The 17064-nt window shown below is 58.9% G+C and overlaps 1 protein-coding gene across 6 annotated transcripts in view; it reads right to left on the bottom strand.

Moving 5' to 3' along the window:
• Positions 1 to 17064, bottom strand: part of INPP5A (inositol polyphosphate-5-phosphatase A) — a 262671-nt gene that overhangs the window by 27337 nt on the left and 218270 nt on the right. For all 6 annotated transcript variants that reach the window (XM_078346807.1, XM_008978944.5, XM_035269558.3 and 3 more), the window contains 2 exons: positions 494 to 589; positions 266 to 340 (listed from right to left, as the gene is read on the bottom strand). In XM_078346807.1, the coding sequence (XP_078202933.1) occupies positions 266 to 340; positions 494 to 589 (171 nt within the window). The remainder of the gene's footprint in view (positions 1 to 265; positions 341 to 493; positions 590 to 17064) is intronic.

Here is a 17064-nt window from a genome sequence, read left to right as displayed (position 1 = left end):
GGGGCTCTGAAGCTGATGGGCTGAGTGGGCGTCACACTGCCCGTGGTCAGGGGAGTGACACGGGAGCCTTAGCCCAACCCGGCCATGGGTGCAGGATGCCCCCCAACATGTGTCCCAGCAGTCTGCCTTGCACTTGGCTCAAAACCAAGCCCTGGAGGTGGCAGGGACAAGGCAGGTGGTCCCAGGTAAGCAGAGGCAACGGGAGGGCCAGGGACGTGGCTGTCCCAGGACTGGGCGGGGTGGCCACGTGGAGCCACGAACTCACCGCGGCGCCGTTGTTGTCCCGGAAGGCCGCCTGGTTGACGTAGTCAAACAGCTTCTTCTCTAACTGGAGCATAACCTGTGAGGTCAGAGAGGCCCGTCAGCGCCTGAGCTCCCCCAGCCTCATCCCCCGGCCCCCACTGCCCCGGGCAGCCTGCAGAGTAGTCCCGTGCAGGTGGGGTTGGGCCGGCCGTGGCCCGTGTGTCACCCACCTCGTCACAGGCCCACTCACCTTCCGGTCATTGTCCGACTCACGAAATATGAGCTTCACGACTTCGTTGGTGTCAGCGGCCCGGACGGTCTGCATGGTGGCCTTTGTGCAGAGCGTCTGTGGAAAGAGAGCAATGGAGGTCAGTCCCAGAGCGGCCCAGGCACCCATGGCAGCGTCCCCAACACCCCAAGTCAGTGGGATGGGATGGCCGGTTCCAGACAGCAGCCAGTGTCACCCCAATTTCCACACTGGGGGTCACGGTTAGGGGCCGCTCCCGCACAGCCAACCCTGGCATGTGCAAAGGGCCTGAGGCCAGTGCGACCCAAGGCCACCCCAGAGCTGCTGCTGCACACAGAGCTGCTTCGGGGCAAAAGCCAGGGCAAGCCCAGCAGGCTCCCAAGGCACAGCATCGCTGAGAACAGCACAGAGGGCGCCTGTGGGGGCGCCGGGCTGGCCTCCTCCCACCCGCTCTCTCCCGTCCCCGCAGTCCCTCGAGAGCTGCTGGACTGCAGCAATGGGAGAGGGTTGCAGGAGGGCTGACTGGGAACAGTCTCCACCGGCTAATCCTGTGACGCAGATGTGGGAGGGACGACTGAGGTCACCCTCCTGCTTCGTGGTGTTAACCAGCTCAAGCCAGTTCCTGGGGGAGAGGCTGGGGTGGGCAGAGGCCCGGAGGCAGGTGGAAAGGACCCAAGAAGAGATCGGGGGTTCCGCCAGGGTTCCGGGGACCATACCGACCAGGAGGACCAAGGAGAGGGCTGGGCAGGAGCACTGCAGGGTCAGGGTGTGCCCTGGCCAGCTATGGGAAGGGGCAGCCGTCTGGGCAGCAGAGGAGGCGGAGGCTGAGTGAGCGCCAACCTCTCTGCCACACTGCTGCTCCAGGAGGCATGGTCCTGGCTAGCGGACCGCCAGTGCAGATCTCTGCGAAGGATTATTTTCAGGACTGTTTTGAAAACTCCTCTTGTCAACCTCAGTACAATGCAAGGAATGGTCACTGAGGGTCAGTCCCTAAAGGTGGGACAGAGCTGCAGACCCTCCCTGGGCAGACTGGCCCCGACACAGAGGCCTTGCAGGTACTGAGCTCTCGGAGCCTGGCAGAGTCATGAAACCATAGGAATACCCAGGACCACAATGGACAAGGGAAGAGCGAGACCCACACGGTGTGAGAAATCAAAGGTCAGCGTGGAAGGCGAGGCGCCCGTGCTCACGGTGGAGGAGCGGCAGAGGCAGGGGCTACAGCATCGCCGGTGCAGGAGGAGGAGGGCGCAGCCGCTTCCTTACACGAAAGGCCACAGAGTGTAGATTCCATTGACACAAAATTCCCAGAAAGGACGAAGTCGGAGAGGCAGAGGCAGCAAGGAGGTGGGGCCAGAAGTGAACTGAGTTGGGGGCTGAAGGGATAGTCTAGACTGGACTATCGTCTGTGTGTAAATTATACCCCAATAAAGCTGGCTTTTAATTAAAATTTTTCTGTTTTGGAGACAGGGTCTTGATCTGTCATCCAGGCTGCAGTGCAGTGGTGGGATTAAGGCTTGTTTCAACCTCCACCTCCTGGGCTCAAGTGATCCTCACACCTCAGCCGCTCCGGTAGCTGGGGCTGCAGGTATGCACCTGCAGCTGTAATTCTGTAAATTTTTGTAGATACAGGGTCTTGCTATGTTGCCCAGTTTGGTTGTGAACCCCTGGGCTCAAGCTATTGTCCCATGTCAGCCTCCTAAAGTGCCAGGATTACAGATGTGAGCAGCTAAACCTGGCCCATAAAGCTGCTTTTTAAGAAAATAAAATATGATTTTTATTTTAAAAAATGACGGCAGAAATTTCTCCCTGAAGGGCCCTTGGGAGCTGGTACTGCCGAGGCACACCCCAACATCCGGGGCACTGGCCAGGGCTCAGGAGGACATCCCTGGGCCGGTGCCCGGCCTTTCTTCGCAGGCTCCCGGCATGTGCTGAGCAGGAGCTGAGAGGGCATGAACCCTGGGGCCCCTGAGCAGCCTGGCCCACCTCCTCCAGGATGCAGCATCCTCCTCCGGGTGGCTGGAGTGCAGCACCCCAGCTGGGGCCATCCGCAGAGCAGCCTCAGGGCAGGCCATTGGCATTCCGAGCACAGATAGGCGGCTCGGGTCAAGCCCCCAAAATGGCTTTTGGACTATGTGTCACAAATCAGTCTGGAGCCTTCAAACAGTGTGAGGATTAGAACAAGCACCCAAACAGCCAGGACAGAGCGGGCCACCCTGCCCACCCATCCCTGCATCCCAAGGAGGTCCAGTCCCATCCAGATGCTAATGGGCTTAAGTGGCTTAAGCTGCTTTCCCTGAATGGGAGAAGGCTTGGCAGGCAGACGGCCATTGTAGCCACCCCAGGACGCAGCTCAGGAAATTCATGGCTCTGTCTCCCAAAAGGCATCTGCTGGAAACTGTTTAAAAACTGCTTTATCTCAACACTTCAGCCAGGCTCCCAAAGGACAAACATCTGATGGACCCCAGGGCCTAGGAAGGGGCCGCCCACCCTCCCCACCCCGCCCCAGAGCTGCCTCATTCACAGGCTGCAAAGGAGCGATCAGACCGGGCTGAACGGGCCAGAGCCGGCCAGCTCCCTTCGCCTTTCAATCCAGCAAGTCGCGGTCACTCATGCGGAAAGCGGCCAGGCCGGGCCTTTCCGGCTCGCCTACTTTTGGAAGGGATTCCTTTCTTTTGAAAGGAGAAACAAATACCCTGAATGCTATTTTTAAAAAGCCATCTAAGAGGTATTTCGTGATTAGCAGCTACACGAAAAGGCCCTGGAAAGGGCGGCCTGGCATCCTGTTTCATCAGCTCTTGGGATTTCACGGGAATGCTGCGTGCCAGGGTCATCCACCTGCGCGTGGATAACGAAATTCCTGCATTCTTATTGTTTGGATAATCAAGGAGGCACGCTGCCTGGGCAGGGTGCCCACAGGCCCAGGGCACAGGTGTCAGCCCAGGAGAAGTGCCGTTTTCTGTGCACGGAAGTCACACATGATTTGCATGGAGCTGTGTGGCGGACAGTCGCCCCGCTGTGCACCTGGGCAGCTGGTCTCATCTCAGGAGCTGAATCTGTCCCATCACACCCTTGACTGTCACGGACACTCTGCCACAAAATCCAAACTCCGCTAAAGGCAAACGCATCCTTTCAGACCCTGTCAGCCCAAGTGTTCAAATGCAACTTCAGGAGCCTATTTATAAAAATAAAAACTTGTTCTGTGTTCCCTGAAACGAATCATCCCTGGCTGTGGCCTCCAGGCCCCACACGCACAGCTGGCAGGTGCTTGGGCTCCACCCTCCACCAGGAATCACCAGGTGTCCAGAGCGCCCTGCTGGGCCAAGTGGACACGCAGCCTCAGGGGCACACTCAGGGCTCAGAAGAAGCCGTCTGTGTGTACAGGCAGCGTGCAGGCACCACAGGCCCTACCCCAGGCTCAGCTTCCAGATCCTGCCCAGGAGTCTCAGTTCAGGGAGAAGCAAGTCCTAGGTGAGGCTGGCTGGGAGCTGCTGAGCTGGAGCTCTCAGGTACCCACCTGCCATCCGGGCCACACTCCTCTGGGGGACCCACCATGCCTGAGGCCTGGAGCCAGTGCCAGCAGTAACATGCCTCACATGAGGAGGAAGGTCCTGGCAGGACCCAGCACAGATGCCACCCAGGCTTAGGAAGGGAAAGCTGGGATCCCAGGGGAACGGCTTTGAGAAAAGCAATGAAGAGCAAAGGCTGGAGATGCCCCCTCCTGCCACACCTGAGAGTGCAGTTCCCTGAATGCTCCCTGGTGCCCAACATGCTCAGGCAGACAAGGAGACCTGTTAGCCACGGGGCCACAAACCCCCTTCCTGGGGCCACAGCCTGCCGACAGTGGCAGCCCCAGCCTGCACCTTCCTGAGGGGGAGGCGTCCATGGCCTCCAGGAGCAACATGGCCTCCAGGAGCACATGAGGGGGATGGAGGACCTGGTCCTCTGTGGCGGACAGGCAGAACCACGCGCACCAAGATCAAAGGCTGACAGGCCACGGCACCCTCCCACCACACCTCCCTGTGTCCACAGGTGCCACTAGGGCTGCCCGAGCAGCCCTAGAGCAGAGGCAAATGCACCCTTGTGGTCTCCTGACCTAGCCACTGGCCTGGGCACACCCCACCACCAAGCCTGTGCCGAGGGAGAGGCGGGCAGCTTGGGCCCAGGACGGCACTTCTGGGAGGGACGATGGCGCCGTGATCTGTGGCGGCTGCACCAAATCCCGACCTTCCTCCGAGATGGAGGCTGGTCTGGCCAGATGCCTGTGGACCCTTACAGCTCAGGGAGGGCATGCCCTCGTGAAGCCTGGAAGCTGCAAGAATGTCTTTATCTCCTTGAAAGCCGTCTCTTCTCTCCCCTCAACCCAGGGAGCACGAGGGTGTTCACAGTTAAACAAAATAAACACGAACCACAGAGCCAACGTTGCCCCCAAATCCTGACACACCACAGGCAGCTGCCGAGGGGCAGATTCTAGTGAGTTCTTAAGGAATTAAACCATCGTCAAGAGAATGAGGCTTCTTTCCTCTAACCTGAGACCCTCTACAGGAGGCAAGATTGAAACTCCCCATCTGCCCGACCCCCATGGGCACAACCCACCGTGGACAGAGTGTCTGCTGACAGATTCCAAAGATACAGGAGCTGGCAGAGCCAGTCTCCACCCCTCCTGCGGGTCCCGGAATTCCTGATCTGGCCACCGCCTCGGTGGCAGCAGCTGCTCTGCTTCGGGAACAGGGTCTCCTGTGAGGCCTGTGGGTGGTGAGCTGTGGCTCACATGCTGGCCCTAGAGCAGGCCAGGTCTTCAACACTCAGACACTGAGTACATCCTTGGGAGGCCCGACTAACCTTTCTCATCAAACCGGAAGAAAATCCACCTCAAAGCAGAAAGCAACAGAACGAGCCGCTCCTTGAGGCTACGACCCCAGCTCCTCAGCAGCACAGAAGCCATGCGGGTGCATCTGTTCCCATGGGGGGGTCTCCACTGCAAGGTTCCATCCTTCAGGCCTCCTGCTTTGGCAGCTTGGCCAGAGCCAGCCACTCCTCTACCCCTGTGGGGACCCGTCCAGCCTGGCCCTCAAGTGTAGCAAGACACAGTCCCGCAGGCGCAGACCCACTGTGGCTGGAGTTCCTTCTTCTGACGGAAACTTCTTCTGTGCGGAGGATGGAGTTCAGGACCGCACGCTCAGCCGCGGTCTGCCTGTGTCAGAGCGAATGCACCAAAACCAGGAGGCTCGGACGTGACCCCATCAAGTTCAGCCGCGGTCTGCCTGTGTCACAGAGCGAATGCACCAAAACCAGGAGGCTCGGACGTGACCCCAACACGCTCAGCCGTAGTCTGCCTGTGTCAGAGCGAATGCACCAAAACCAGGAGGCTCGGACGTGACCCCAACACGCTCAGCCGTAGTCTGCCTGTGTCAGAGCGAATGCACCAAAACCAGGAGGCTCGGACGTGACCCCAACACGCTCAGCCGTAGTCTGCCTGTGTCAGAGCGAATGCACCAAAACCAGGAGGCTCGGACGTGACCCCAACACGCTCAGCCGTAGTCTGCCTGTGTCAGAGCGAATGCACCAAAACCAGGAGGCTCGGACGTGACCCCAACACGCTCAGCCGTAGTCTGCCTGTGTCAGAGCGAATGCACCAAAACCAGGAGGCTCGGACGTGACCCCAACACGCTCAGCCGTGGTCTGCCTGTGTCACAGAGCGAATGCACCAAAACCAGGAGGCTCGGACGTGACCCTAACACGCTCAGCCGCGGTCTGCCTGTGTCACAGAGCGAATGCACCAAAACCAGGAGGCTTGGACGTGACCCCAACACGCTCAGCCACGGTCTGCCTGTGTCAGAGCGAATGCACCAAAACCAGGAGGCTCGGACGTGACCCCAACACGCTCAGCCGTAGTCTGCCTGTGTCAGAGCGAATGCACCAAAACCAGGAGGCTCGGACGTGACCCCAACACGCTCAGCCGTGGTCTGCCTGTGTCACAGAGCGAATGCACCAAAACCAGGAGGCTCAGACGTGACCCTAACACGCTCAGCCGCAGTCTGCCTGTGTCACAGAGAATGCACCAAAACCAGGAGGCTCGGACGTGACCCTAACACGCTCAGCCGCAGTCTGCCTGTGTCACAGAGCAAATGCACCAAAACCAGGAGGCTCAGACGTGACCCCAACACGCTCAGCCGCAGTCTGCCTGTGTCACAGAGCGAATGCGCCAAAACCAGGAGGCTCAGACGTGACCCCAACACGCTCAGCCGCAGTCTGCCTGTGTCACAGAGCGAATGCGCCAAAACCAGGAGGCTCAGACGTGACCCTAACATGCTCAGCCGAGGTCTGCCTGTGTCAGACCAAATGCGCCAAAACCCGGAGGCCCCAGCCTGCCAGTCTGAGCCCTGGGGCCAGACCTGGAGGGTGTCCTCAGCACACCTGTGTACCCCAGTCCTCATCACAGGTCTCCCAGGACGGTAACGTCCAGGCTCTGGAGATGCTGCCTGTCAGCTAGCAAAGTGTGTCGCCGCTGTGGGCTGGCAGCGTGGTGGGACCTAAACCACTGACTCTAACCATGTGGGAGTTTCCCCCCCACACCTGAGGAGGAGAGTAAGTCCAACCCTGAAGGAAGTGTGGATTGAAAAGGAAACTGCCTCTGGCACTTTGCAGATGTCCAGTTGACACCCATGGGACAAATGAAGGAATGAAGGAGGGGCAGAGCCCAAGCCCCAGGGTTAGGGTCCGGCCACCCAGGGGTCCGCGCCAGGGGCTCACCCTCCCTCTGGGCCTGGTCCCTGCTGGGGCTGAGTGGTGCGCCGGTGGGTGGGCTTGAAGACACATTTTCCCAATTTTTCATGCCCACCCCTCTCAACGTGACCCTGCTCCTAAGCTTTCATCCTGCTGACAGCTTCATGCAGGAAAACACGCAGCCCTCTGATAGCATGAAATCGGACACAAAGGCCGGGGGACAAAGGGGGCGCGGGGCAGGCGCAGGCTGGCCGGGTCGAATTTCAGCCACACACAGATGTTGGCCGCAACAGCTGAAAGGAAACGCTTGTAAAAGAAATGGTCTTAGAGACAAGTCTTCAGCGGTTAGATAAGGGCCAAAGGACGCAGGGTACCTGCAGGGATACATCTCGGCCAAAAGATTCAAACCGGCATGAATGTCAATGAGGGTTCCTGGTGACCAATGAGGGTGCCCAGGTCCACCATGGACTCCGGACAGGGAAGGGGGCATCATAGCTGGCATCCCTCAGTCCTAACTCAGCGGGAAGCACTTTTTGCTTCACAGGGCTGTAATTTACGGAAATCTGTGCCAGTCTCTGAGATGTCCCTTAAGGACAGCAATGACTAAAACAGCAAAACCCTGCGAGGGAAGCTCTGGTTGGACAGAGCCTGACTGGCCGCCAGACCGATGCAGCCACTTTCCAGCTGTGGATGCCAGCGTCTGACACTAATGGCCAGTGAGTGAAGCCAGGGGCAGCCTTCTCGCTCAGGCCTGGGGCTGACTTCCAGGGGCAGTGGGACCCCTCTCTGCTCAAGACAAAGCTGGGAGCGCCCCTCTCTGCTCAGGCCTGGGGCTGACTTCCAGGGGCAGTGGGACCCCTCTCTGCTCAAGACAAAGCTGGGAGCGCCCCTCTCTGCTCAAGACAAAGCTGGGAGCGCCCCTCTCTGCTCAGGCCTGGGGCTGACTTCCAGGGGCAGTGGGACCCCTCTCTGCTCAAGACAAAGGTGGGAGCGCCCCTCTCTGCTCAGGCCTGGGGCTGACTTCCGGGGCGGTGGGCACTCTCTCGCTCAGGACGAGGTGTGGCATCGCCTCTGAGAGTTGGTGCCACTGTAGGAAGGCCTCCTCCTGAGGGTCAGGGCTGCACCAAGGGGAACACAGAGGTGTGTTTTCGGGGCGGAACTCCCTGAGCTCTGAGCAGTCACATGAGACTTGACTTGGATTCATCCATCAGTAACAGGATGGGCCCCTGTGATGAGCACTTCGCCAGCTCTCCTCTGCCATGTCTGAAGCAGCCCAGCTCATTAGCTCCAACTAGAAAGTTCACAGAGCACCTGCCCCTCAGGGCTGCAGGCCCCGGTGCTGATGGGCATCTGGGGGCAGGGCCTTCTCCAGGACACTCATGAGGACACCTGGCTTTCACCCAGCCTTTGCTCTCCCGCAGGTGCGAGTGACTTGTCTGTTTGTGTCCTTTCTAAGAGAACAGCCTCGTCTCGGAAAGAAGCCATTGGAGGTGCTGCAGCCATTAGCTACTGAGTACAGCAAGCAGATGCAGACACCAACCTCCAGCTCCATCCTGGGGCACCCGCTTCTGGGTGTGACGAGGGTCGAGGTTCCGCGGAGCAGACACCAATGTCCACCTTCATTCAGGGGTATCTGCTTCTGGGTGTGACAATGTCCACATTCCGGGGCACCCGTTTCTGGGTGTGATGAGGGCTGGGGTTCCGCGGAGGAGAAAACTAACTTTCCTGGCACAGATGCGGGGACGCTCCTATGGGGTGAACCTGCAGGGTTTGTCCAGCAGGAACCAGGCTGAGACCAACAACCTGTGACAGGCAGGTCCCACAGACACAGCTGCCCTCTCTCAGGCTGCAGAGACCTGGCCAGCCCATCTCACGTCAACCCAAGACAGGCTGCGTCCCTTTATTTCTACTTTTATGTTATTGAGACAGGGTCCTCCTCTGCCTAGGATGGAATGCAGTGATGGCTGGCTCCCTGCAGCCTCAGCCTCTGGGCTCAGCCTCCTGAGTAGCTGGGACTACAGGTGTGCCCCACCACGTCTTTATTTTCTGTAGAGATAGGGCCTCCCCATGTTGCCCAGGCTGGTCTTGAGTTCCTGGGCTCAACGGTCCTTCTGTCTCAGCCTCCTGCAGTGCTGGGAAGGCAGGTATGAGTCCGTCCCTGGCCTTCCCCTTTCTTTGTAGGTGAACTCTTGGGGTTTCTCTTCTCTCTCCTCCTCCAGGAAATAACTGTGACATCAGAGAAGCCTGCCCCTCGGGCGGTGGATGCTGGGGGTGAGTGGTGTGACCCGTGAGTGGCTCTCACTGGAAACTGACCGAAGGTGGGCAGTAGGACACTCGTCAAGTCCCATCCTTCTTTATTATCCTGTAAATGTTGGTTAAATTCTAATCATAAACATTCCTAGAAATAAAGAAGGGTTACATAGAGAAGTTTCACGTAGTAAAGGAGGAAATAGAAAGGATTTCTAACAGATGGTTCACATTGGAAGAGCCGAGTACTTTACACAGGCCTTTCTTAAAACAAATTAATGGGAAATCACTACGTTTTAAGTTCAAAGTTCTTGAATGACTCTGGAAAACAGAACTGGCTTCAAGGGATAAACATTTTCTACGCTACAAATAATTCTGAGAGTAATGGTGAACCTGCTATAAGTCTGTGCCCACGATGCGGCGTGTTCCACTACATCAACACAACGCGTGTACCGTGAAAGAATTCACTAAGAGGCTCCCACCGCTGTGGCACCGAATGTGCCGGAGGGTCCAGACCTCTGCTCAGAATCGAGGGGGCAACTTTCATTACAGCTCAGAAAACTACAGAGCCCACTGACAAAGCAGCAGGTGGAAGCTCCGGGTTTACTACTACGTTCCTGCAAAGGGGCAGAGACAACTGGAATGCAAGTTCTGTCAAACAGCCCGTCCTCTGAAAACCCGCCCAGTTTGAGGACACAGAAGTGTTCTTGGTCCCGTGGGAGCAGCTCTTCCTCGGTACCTCACCTTATGGACACTGGTGTGGGCCGTAGGCATCGCTGTGGCGTGGGAAAGGACAGTCCTGGCTTTAAACCTGCTTTGTCCTGGGGTGCCACGGAAAGCCTCCGGAGCTCTCCGGCCTCCCTGGCGGGGGGGACACAGGCAGCACCCCCGAACATCGGTATTCATCAAACACACACAGGCCAACGGCCACGTGTGGTAGAGACAAGATCCCTAGACCCTGCAAGACGCCCCTGCTGAGGGTCACGTCAGCACCACACCCAAGCCTGATGATCTCTGATGGAAAGAGCAGACGTCATCTCAAATTAACTCCTGGAGGCTCCAGACTCCTTTCTGATGGCACACGTGTGTGGGCTTCTCGGAAGCCAGAGTGTGGTTCACCTGGTCCCCAGGGCAAGGAGGGCAGAGGAGGCCAGAGAGCACTGCACCCCCCCAACCGGGAGTGGCTGAGGTCAGGCAGCTGGCACCACAGCCACCAACCCCAAGTAGGCTAGTGGCTACTAGGCCCTGTCAGCTCGCAGGCCCACTGGGCAACGACTGTACCCTCCCAGCTTGAAGGCTGGGGATGTGACAGGTGTGGGGTATGATGAGTAAACCATCCTTGCACTGCCTTCTGCCGGCACGTCCACACCACAGGCCTCACGCAGGCTTCTCACGGGGCTGGGCCTGAGCTCAGCAGAGGGACCCTGGGTGGACTTGGCGTGGGAAATGCGTGGTGAGGCTGGGAGGCCCAGGGCAGTGGGCACCAAGGACCCTTCCTCAGGGGCACACAGCCTGCGCTCAGCCCACAGTGAAGCTGGGGAAGGCGTCCTGCCACGTGTGCCCATTTCCTTGCTTTTTAGGATCAGGGCAGGCCACCGGATCCAGAGAACATCACCCTGGATGGAATCTGAGAAGCTGAGAGCCTGGCGGTGGGCTGACGTTGGTGGGCTTGCTGGAAGGGCTGCGGGGTGTCCTGTCCTCTCTGAAGAAGGCCACCTGCTGCTTCTGCCGGGCCGTCCAGACACTTCGCCTGCCTCTAGGTGAACCCTAGACCCCTGGAAGGGGGAACCTATGGAGGATTGCTGACAAAAGCACCAACCGTGAGGCCCTGGTGTGCAGACGTTGCTGTGAGCTGCAGGGTGGGGCACAGACCTCGCATCCGGAGCTTACGGAGCTCGGACCTCGCTGCAAGCCGCAGGGCCGGGCACAGGCCCCGCATCCTGAGCATATGGAGCGCAGGTCTGCCCCAGTGAAAAGGCACTGTCATGGGGAGATGTGGCATCAGCATCTGAGCGGCCTTCTTCCTCTCTGTGTGCATTGTCCCACGGCCGCCCAGAACAACAACATGTCATAAAGACTCTTTCACGTCCACTCCCAAGGCTGCTCCTGGGCTCCAGCAGCCTGGCTGGCTTGGAAGTGCCGTGGATGGAACGGAGGAGCGGGAGGAGTGGAGGATGGGAGGAACGGGAGCGGTGTCCGCTGGCTCTGACGCCAGGGAGAGCTCCACAGGCTTTCCGGGAAGAAAGCAGTGATCTGTCTCCTCTTCAGGCTGTGTCCAGCACCATCCTGGGCAGCCTCTGCTCGGCCCAGGGGTGGCTCTCAGGACTGGCCCTGCCCAGCAGCAGGGGCATAAGCTGCACCTCTCAGTGACTCCTTCCAGGCATACCCTGGCACGCTGGGTGTTGGGACAGGGATGCGGAATGGGAAGAGGACGCAGGGCCCAGAGCTCAGCCTGCACCCCAGGGTCCCCGCATGCTTCTCAGAGCCACTGGCTGCCAGCAGGGAGCCAGGCATGGTGTGTCCAGGAGAAGGGAGGAATGAGGCTGCCCGGGGTCTCCAGCAGCCCCTGCCTTGGCACGAGAGACCTGCTCTGTCCCATATGTTTCCCATGGGCTTCTTTCAAACCAAGGGCAAGCAGAGGGATTTTTAAATAAAGTATGAGCTCATAAAAAATACAGAAAAGTACGTTACCGATTAGTGAACACACTACTGATTATGAAAAATTAGTAATAAATCCAAAAAACAGTTCCTCTAACGGAGCCCTGGGACAGGCTGCAGAAAAATGCCACAGTCTTTTGTTTTTTGTCTTTTTCCATAAAACGAGAATATTTTTGGCACCTACCAGTTGAAAATATTGGGTAAAATCCCCTAAATGTGAAACCAAATGTCGTCACTACAGTTAACATTTTCCTTCAGGTGATGTTGTAGGCCCTACGTAGAAACAGACCAAATAAAAGTCTCTTTCTGAAGAGTAACGAAAAAATAAATTAGTGATTCTATTGTTGCCATTGTGATTTTACACTCAGATTCTAACAAGCAAGTGGGCGGAAGAGCGGGGCTCAGCTCTCACACCCTCTGCAGGGCCCCACGACCTGACCGCCACCCTCAGGGAAGGGCGTCCCCGTGGCCCTGAGGAGCTGGCAGGGAGGGTAAGGAGGCTGCCACTGGCCCTGCCATCCAGAGCACGCTGGGTACGTGGTGAGGGCAGCACCCCGTTGGGTCTGCACAATGCTTGTTCACACACAAGGTCCCAGTGATGACTGAGGTCTGCCCTCGGCAGCGGCGGGAGGACCGGGCTGTGAGAATCTTCCCATCCCTGCTGCTCTGGAGATGGTGCTGAGGGTCTGCAGGAGTCACTCTGAGCCAGGCTTTCTGGGGATGGCCCTGCCACCTGCCCTCTGCACACACACCATGCCAGCAGCATGGCTGCGAGATGGGCCAAACCCTGAATGGCGCAGGGCTCTGCAGGGCTCTGCCGGCTGCGGCCGACACAGGCATGCCACCAGGCTGAGGAGTCGGCCACCACACACTTAGTTTCTGGAAGCTCAGGCCTGCCCGTACACAGGGCTGGTGACAGCTGCACGGCCATCCCACTGGCCACACCCCGGATGGGGACTGCCAGTGGACACATGGACCTGGCCTCTCCTGCCCGAAGCCTCTCGGTACCCATTGTGCCCATGGCTGAGGGATCGGGGGGCAGAGGGGCTCAAGGAGGCATCCAGTAACCAGATGAAGTCAGAACTTGACCTGGAGCCTGGCTGGGGCCAGAGGGGTCTGTGGGGCTGGGCTGTGTGGGGCCATGACCAGGTGCGATGTCACCTCCTGGCTGTTGGCTGCCCTTCCTCCCAGGATGCAGTGCACCCGAGAAGGAGGGAAGCCTGGGTGCCAGGAGTGTCTGAGGTCTGGGCCCGGGCTTATGCTGCCAGGCAGCCTGGCCTTGGCTGCTCCTGCCGACCATAAATCCACTGAACAGGAGACACGGCCTCTGGCAGGCGCTGGGATCCTGCCCCACAGGCAATAGTGGGGCCCTCCCTGGTGCCCATCTGAGTGGTGTTCTGGGAAGCCCAGCTCTCGGGTGTCTCCTCATGATGCCAGCCTCTCTCCAGGGATGGCTCCTTCTGGACATCAGCGCCCCTCATGGCCGTTCCCCTGCAGCCCCAGCTGGCACCTGAGCCAGGTACCTGTCAGTGATGGGCAACTGGTTTTTAGAAACGGCCACCAGTCTCCAAAAACACATCCATCACGATCACTGCCAGAGAGGTGACGGATGGCAGGTGTGGTGTGCGCTTGGGCCATGGGGAGACGGGCGTGCCTGGCACTGCTGTCACTCTGTCACCACAGCCAGCTGAGCGGCCCAGCTGCTAGTTGCCACCGCGCATGGCAAGAAACACCCTCTGAACATCCCAGCAGCAGCCGGAGCCGCAGGCTGCATGGTGTGAGGATGCACGGCCCTCTTAGAAGGCACACGACCGACCCACGCGTTTAATGCGCACAGATTTTAATCACAGCTTCCGTGGTGCCAAATTTGATTACAGTATCATCTTTTCAGTTCTGCTCTGTGAGCACGTCTGCATTAATTTGCATCTGAAACACAGGAGGCTGCGAATTCCTGGGGGATGGAGTCTCCTCATTTCGCACACAGAGCCTCTTTCACAGGCTGGCGTGGGGCGGGGCAGGACTCCCGGATCTGATCCCTGCCTCCCTCCCGCCGCAGGTCTCCACCTTGAGGTCTGACGGCCTCCAGGGCCACCAGGCAGGTGCACCTCCCAGAAGCCCCGTCTCTGAACACTGGGCAGGGCAGACAACGCGTATTTATTTTTTACTGTGCGTTTGGTTCTGAGGCACATGTGCAGACCTTGCAGGATTGTTGCAAAGGTACACACACGCCATGCGGTTTGCTGAGGACCCTGTCTTTAATCTGCTGTGACCTAGCCGGGCTCTGCCCGGCCCCCCATTGCTGTGGCGATAGATTTAATTAACCTCTGATGAGGCTTTCCAGCGAGACTGCCAGTGAGGGCACCAAGGAGGCGCTGTGAGCAGGCAGTGGAGCACGGCCGGCAGTGACGCCGCCAGCCCAGGACCGAGGGAGCACAGACAGGCTGCTGAGGGCGGGAGCTCAGCAGTGAAACCAAGGCCAGGCCAGCTGTGGCTTCTGACAGACCATTAACCCCACGTCATCCTTCGTACCAACACTACCCCGAGGCACCCGTGCCACTGCCCCCGGCCTCCAGCATTCCCAGAACACTCCAGGCAACATGCTCTGTGCTGTGATACACACGGCTTCCTGACACGCTCTGACTACGTGTGGCTATCACTGTCCACACACCTTCAGAACCCTGTATCACGCTCTTCCATGCTTACTCTGACCCTGGGCAATCTGAAAACCACCCCAGAGGAGGGCACAGATGTCCCCACAAACCCGGGGTCTCTGACCCTGGGCAATCTGAAAACCACCCCGGAGGAGGGCACAGATGTCCCCACAAACCCGGGGTCTCTGACCCTGGGCAATCTGAAAACCACCCCGGAGGAGGACACAGATGTCCCCACAAACCCGGGGTCTCTGACCCTGGGCAATCTGAAAACCACCCCGGAGGAGGGCACAGATGTCCCCACAAACCCAGGGTGGAGGCTGGGTGTGGCCTTCGCCAGCTTCCAAGGAGCCGGACTGCAGGTGCTAATCTGGGCTCTGAGTATGGCATCTCCACGTGGGAGACTGTGGAGGGTGGGGAGAACCAGCCTGCGTGGAGCCCACAGGGTCTCACGCTAACCCATCCTGCTGTTTGACAGAAAGGCTCAGGGACGGAAGGGCAGGTACTCGAGACGCACGTGCTCCCGCACAGCTGGGAGGTGACAGCACTTCTGAGCCCTATGGGAGGAAGGCCCTGACCACCTCTGCTCTGAGGAGCTCACCCACCCCACCCAGGCCCCAAAGCTTCGTCGGAGGACCCTGGAAGACACTCCTGCTGGCCTGTGACTCTAACACTCCCTCTCCTTAAAAGGCAGATGCTTCTAGGAAGGCAGCGTCTGTGGCAGGAAATTGCTCCCAGGCAGGTGGAGAGGAACTGAAGAGACGACCCGATGCCCCAGGCCCTGGCACCCAAGGTCGTGGTCTTGAGGGCAGGCGGTGCCCTGATCCTGGTGCCAGGCCCACAGAACAATTGCACAGGACACACTTGCTGGACAAATGAGACTGCCCGCAGGGCAGCCAACGGCGAGACGCTCCCCACCAGAACTTCAGCAACCACCAGCCTGTGTGAAAAAGAGCCCGCTTATCTGAGCAGCTGGAAGGGCAGCTCTGTGAATCCGCGCTGTGCCTGGGCCACACTGAGCTGCTCCATGCGGCGATTCCTCTGATACTTTCCAGCTGCAAAGGGCTCAGAGGCTGGAGCAGCACAAGAAATGGAAGTGGTGCAAGGAAAACAAGGCACTGGACCACAGACCACGGACCACGGACCACAGACCACGGGATCCCTTGTCCACTTTCATCTAAGAAAGGAGAAGCGCAGCTCAGGGAGCACCCAGGTCACTGGGGCGGTGACTGTGGCCACCGCTGGGTGTAGTCCTGCTGGGACGGACCAGCCCAGACGTGATGTCGGTCACTGCACCTGCGTCACACGAGAGCACAGCTGGCATCTCAGGCGTGCACATGCAGCGATGCGTCACCGGAGGCTGCATGGGCAGATGGGTTGCGAGGACCGAGCCTGAACCCCAACCAGAGGCACATGCACAGCCCCTGGTTCCCCAGCTGCACAGAGCCTGGCGCCAGGTGGACGCGAGAAGGAAACGGCTCTGGGCCTGACTGGCAGGTCCAGGAGAGCCGGGATCTGTGTTCTAAGGAGCTCCCAGGCACCCATCAGCTCTTCATCCAGGAGCTTAATGTGGAAGGAGATGAACAGGGACATGCCATAGGCCAAGTGGAGAGTGAGTTCGTTCACACGCAGAGGCCGGCACCGACTCGTTCACACACAGATGGCACTGGCTTGTTCACAAGCAGAGGCCGGCACCGGCTCGTTCACATGCAGATGGCACCGGCTCGTTCACATGCAGTGGCACTGGCTTGTTCACACGCAGAGGCTGGCACCGGCTTGTTCACATGCAGAGGCTGGCACCGGCTCGTTCACACGCAGAGGCTGGCACCGGCTCGTTCACATGCAGTGGCACTGGCTCATTCACACGCAGAGGCTGGCAGTGGCTTGTTCACATGCAGAGGCTGGCACCGGCTCGTTCACACGCAGAGGCCAGAACTGGCTTGCACACAGATGGCGGCACCGGCTCATTCACGTGCAGTGGCACTGGCTCATTCACACGCAGAGGCTGGCACCGGCTCGTTCACACGCAGAGGCCGGCACCGGCTCGTTCACATGCAGTGGCACTGGCTCATTCACACGCAGAGGCTGGCACCGGCTTGTTCACATGCAGAGGCTGGCACCAGCTCGTTCACACGCAGAGGCTGGCACTGGCTCATTCACACGCAGAGGCTGGCACCGGCTTGTTCACATGCAGAGGCTGGCACCAGCTCGTTCACACGCAGAGGCTGGCACCAGCTTGTTCACACGCAGAGGCTGGCACCGGCTCGTTCACATGCAGTGGCACTGGCTCATTCA

Source organism: Callithrix jacchus, chromosome 12, assembly GCF_049354715.1.
Source record: "Callithrix jacchus isolate 240 chromosome 12, calJac240_pri, whole genome shotgun sequence".
Taxonomy (NCBI): Eukaryota; Metazoa; Chordata; class Mammalia; order Primates; family Cebidae; genus Callithrix; species Callithrix jacchus.
This window is presented reverse-complemented; position numbering and strand designations above follow the sequence as displayed.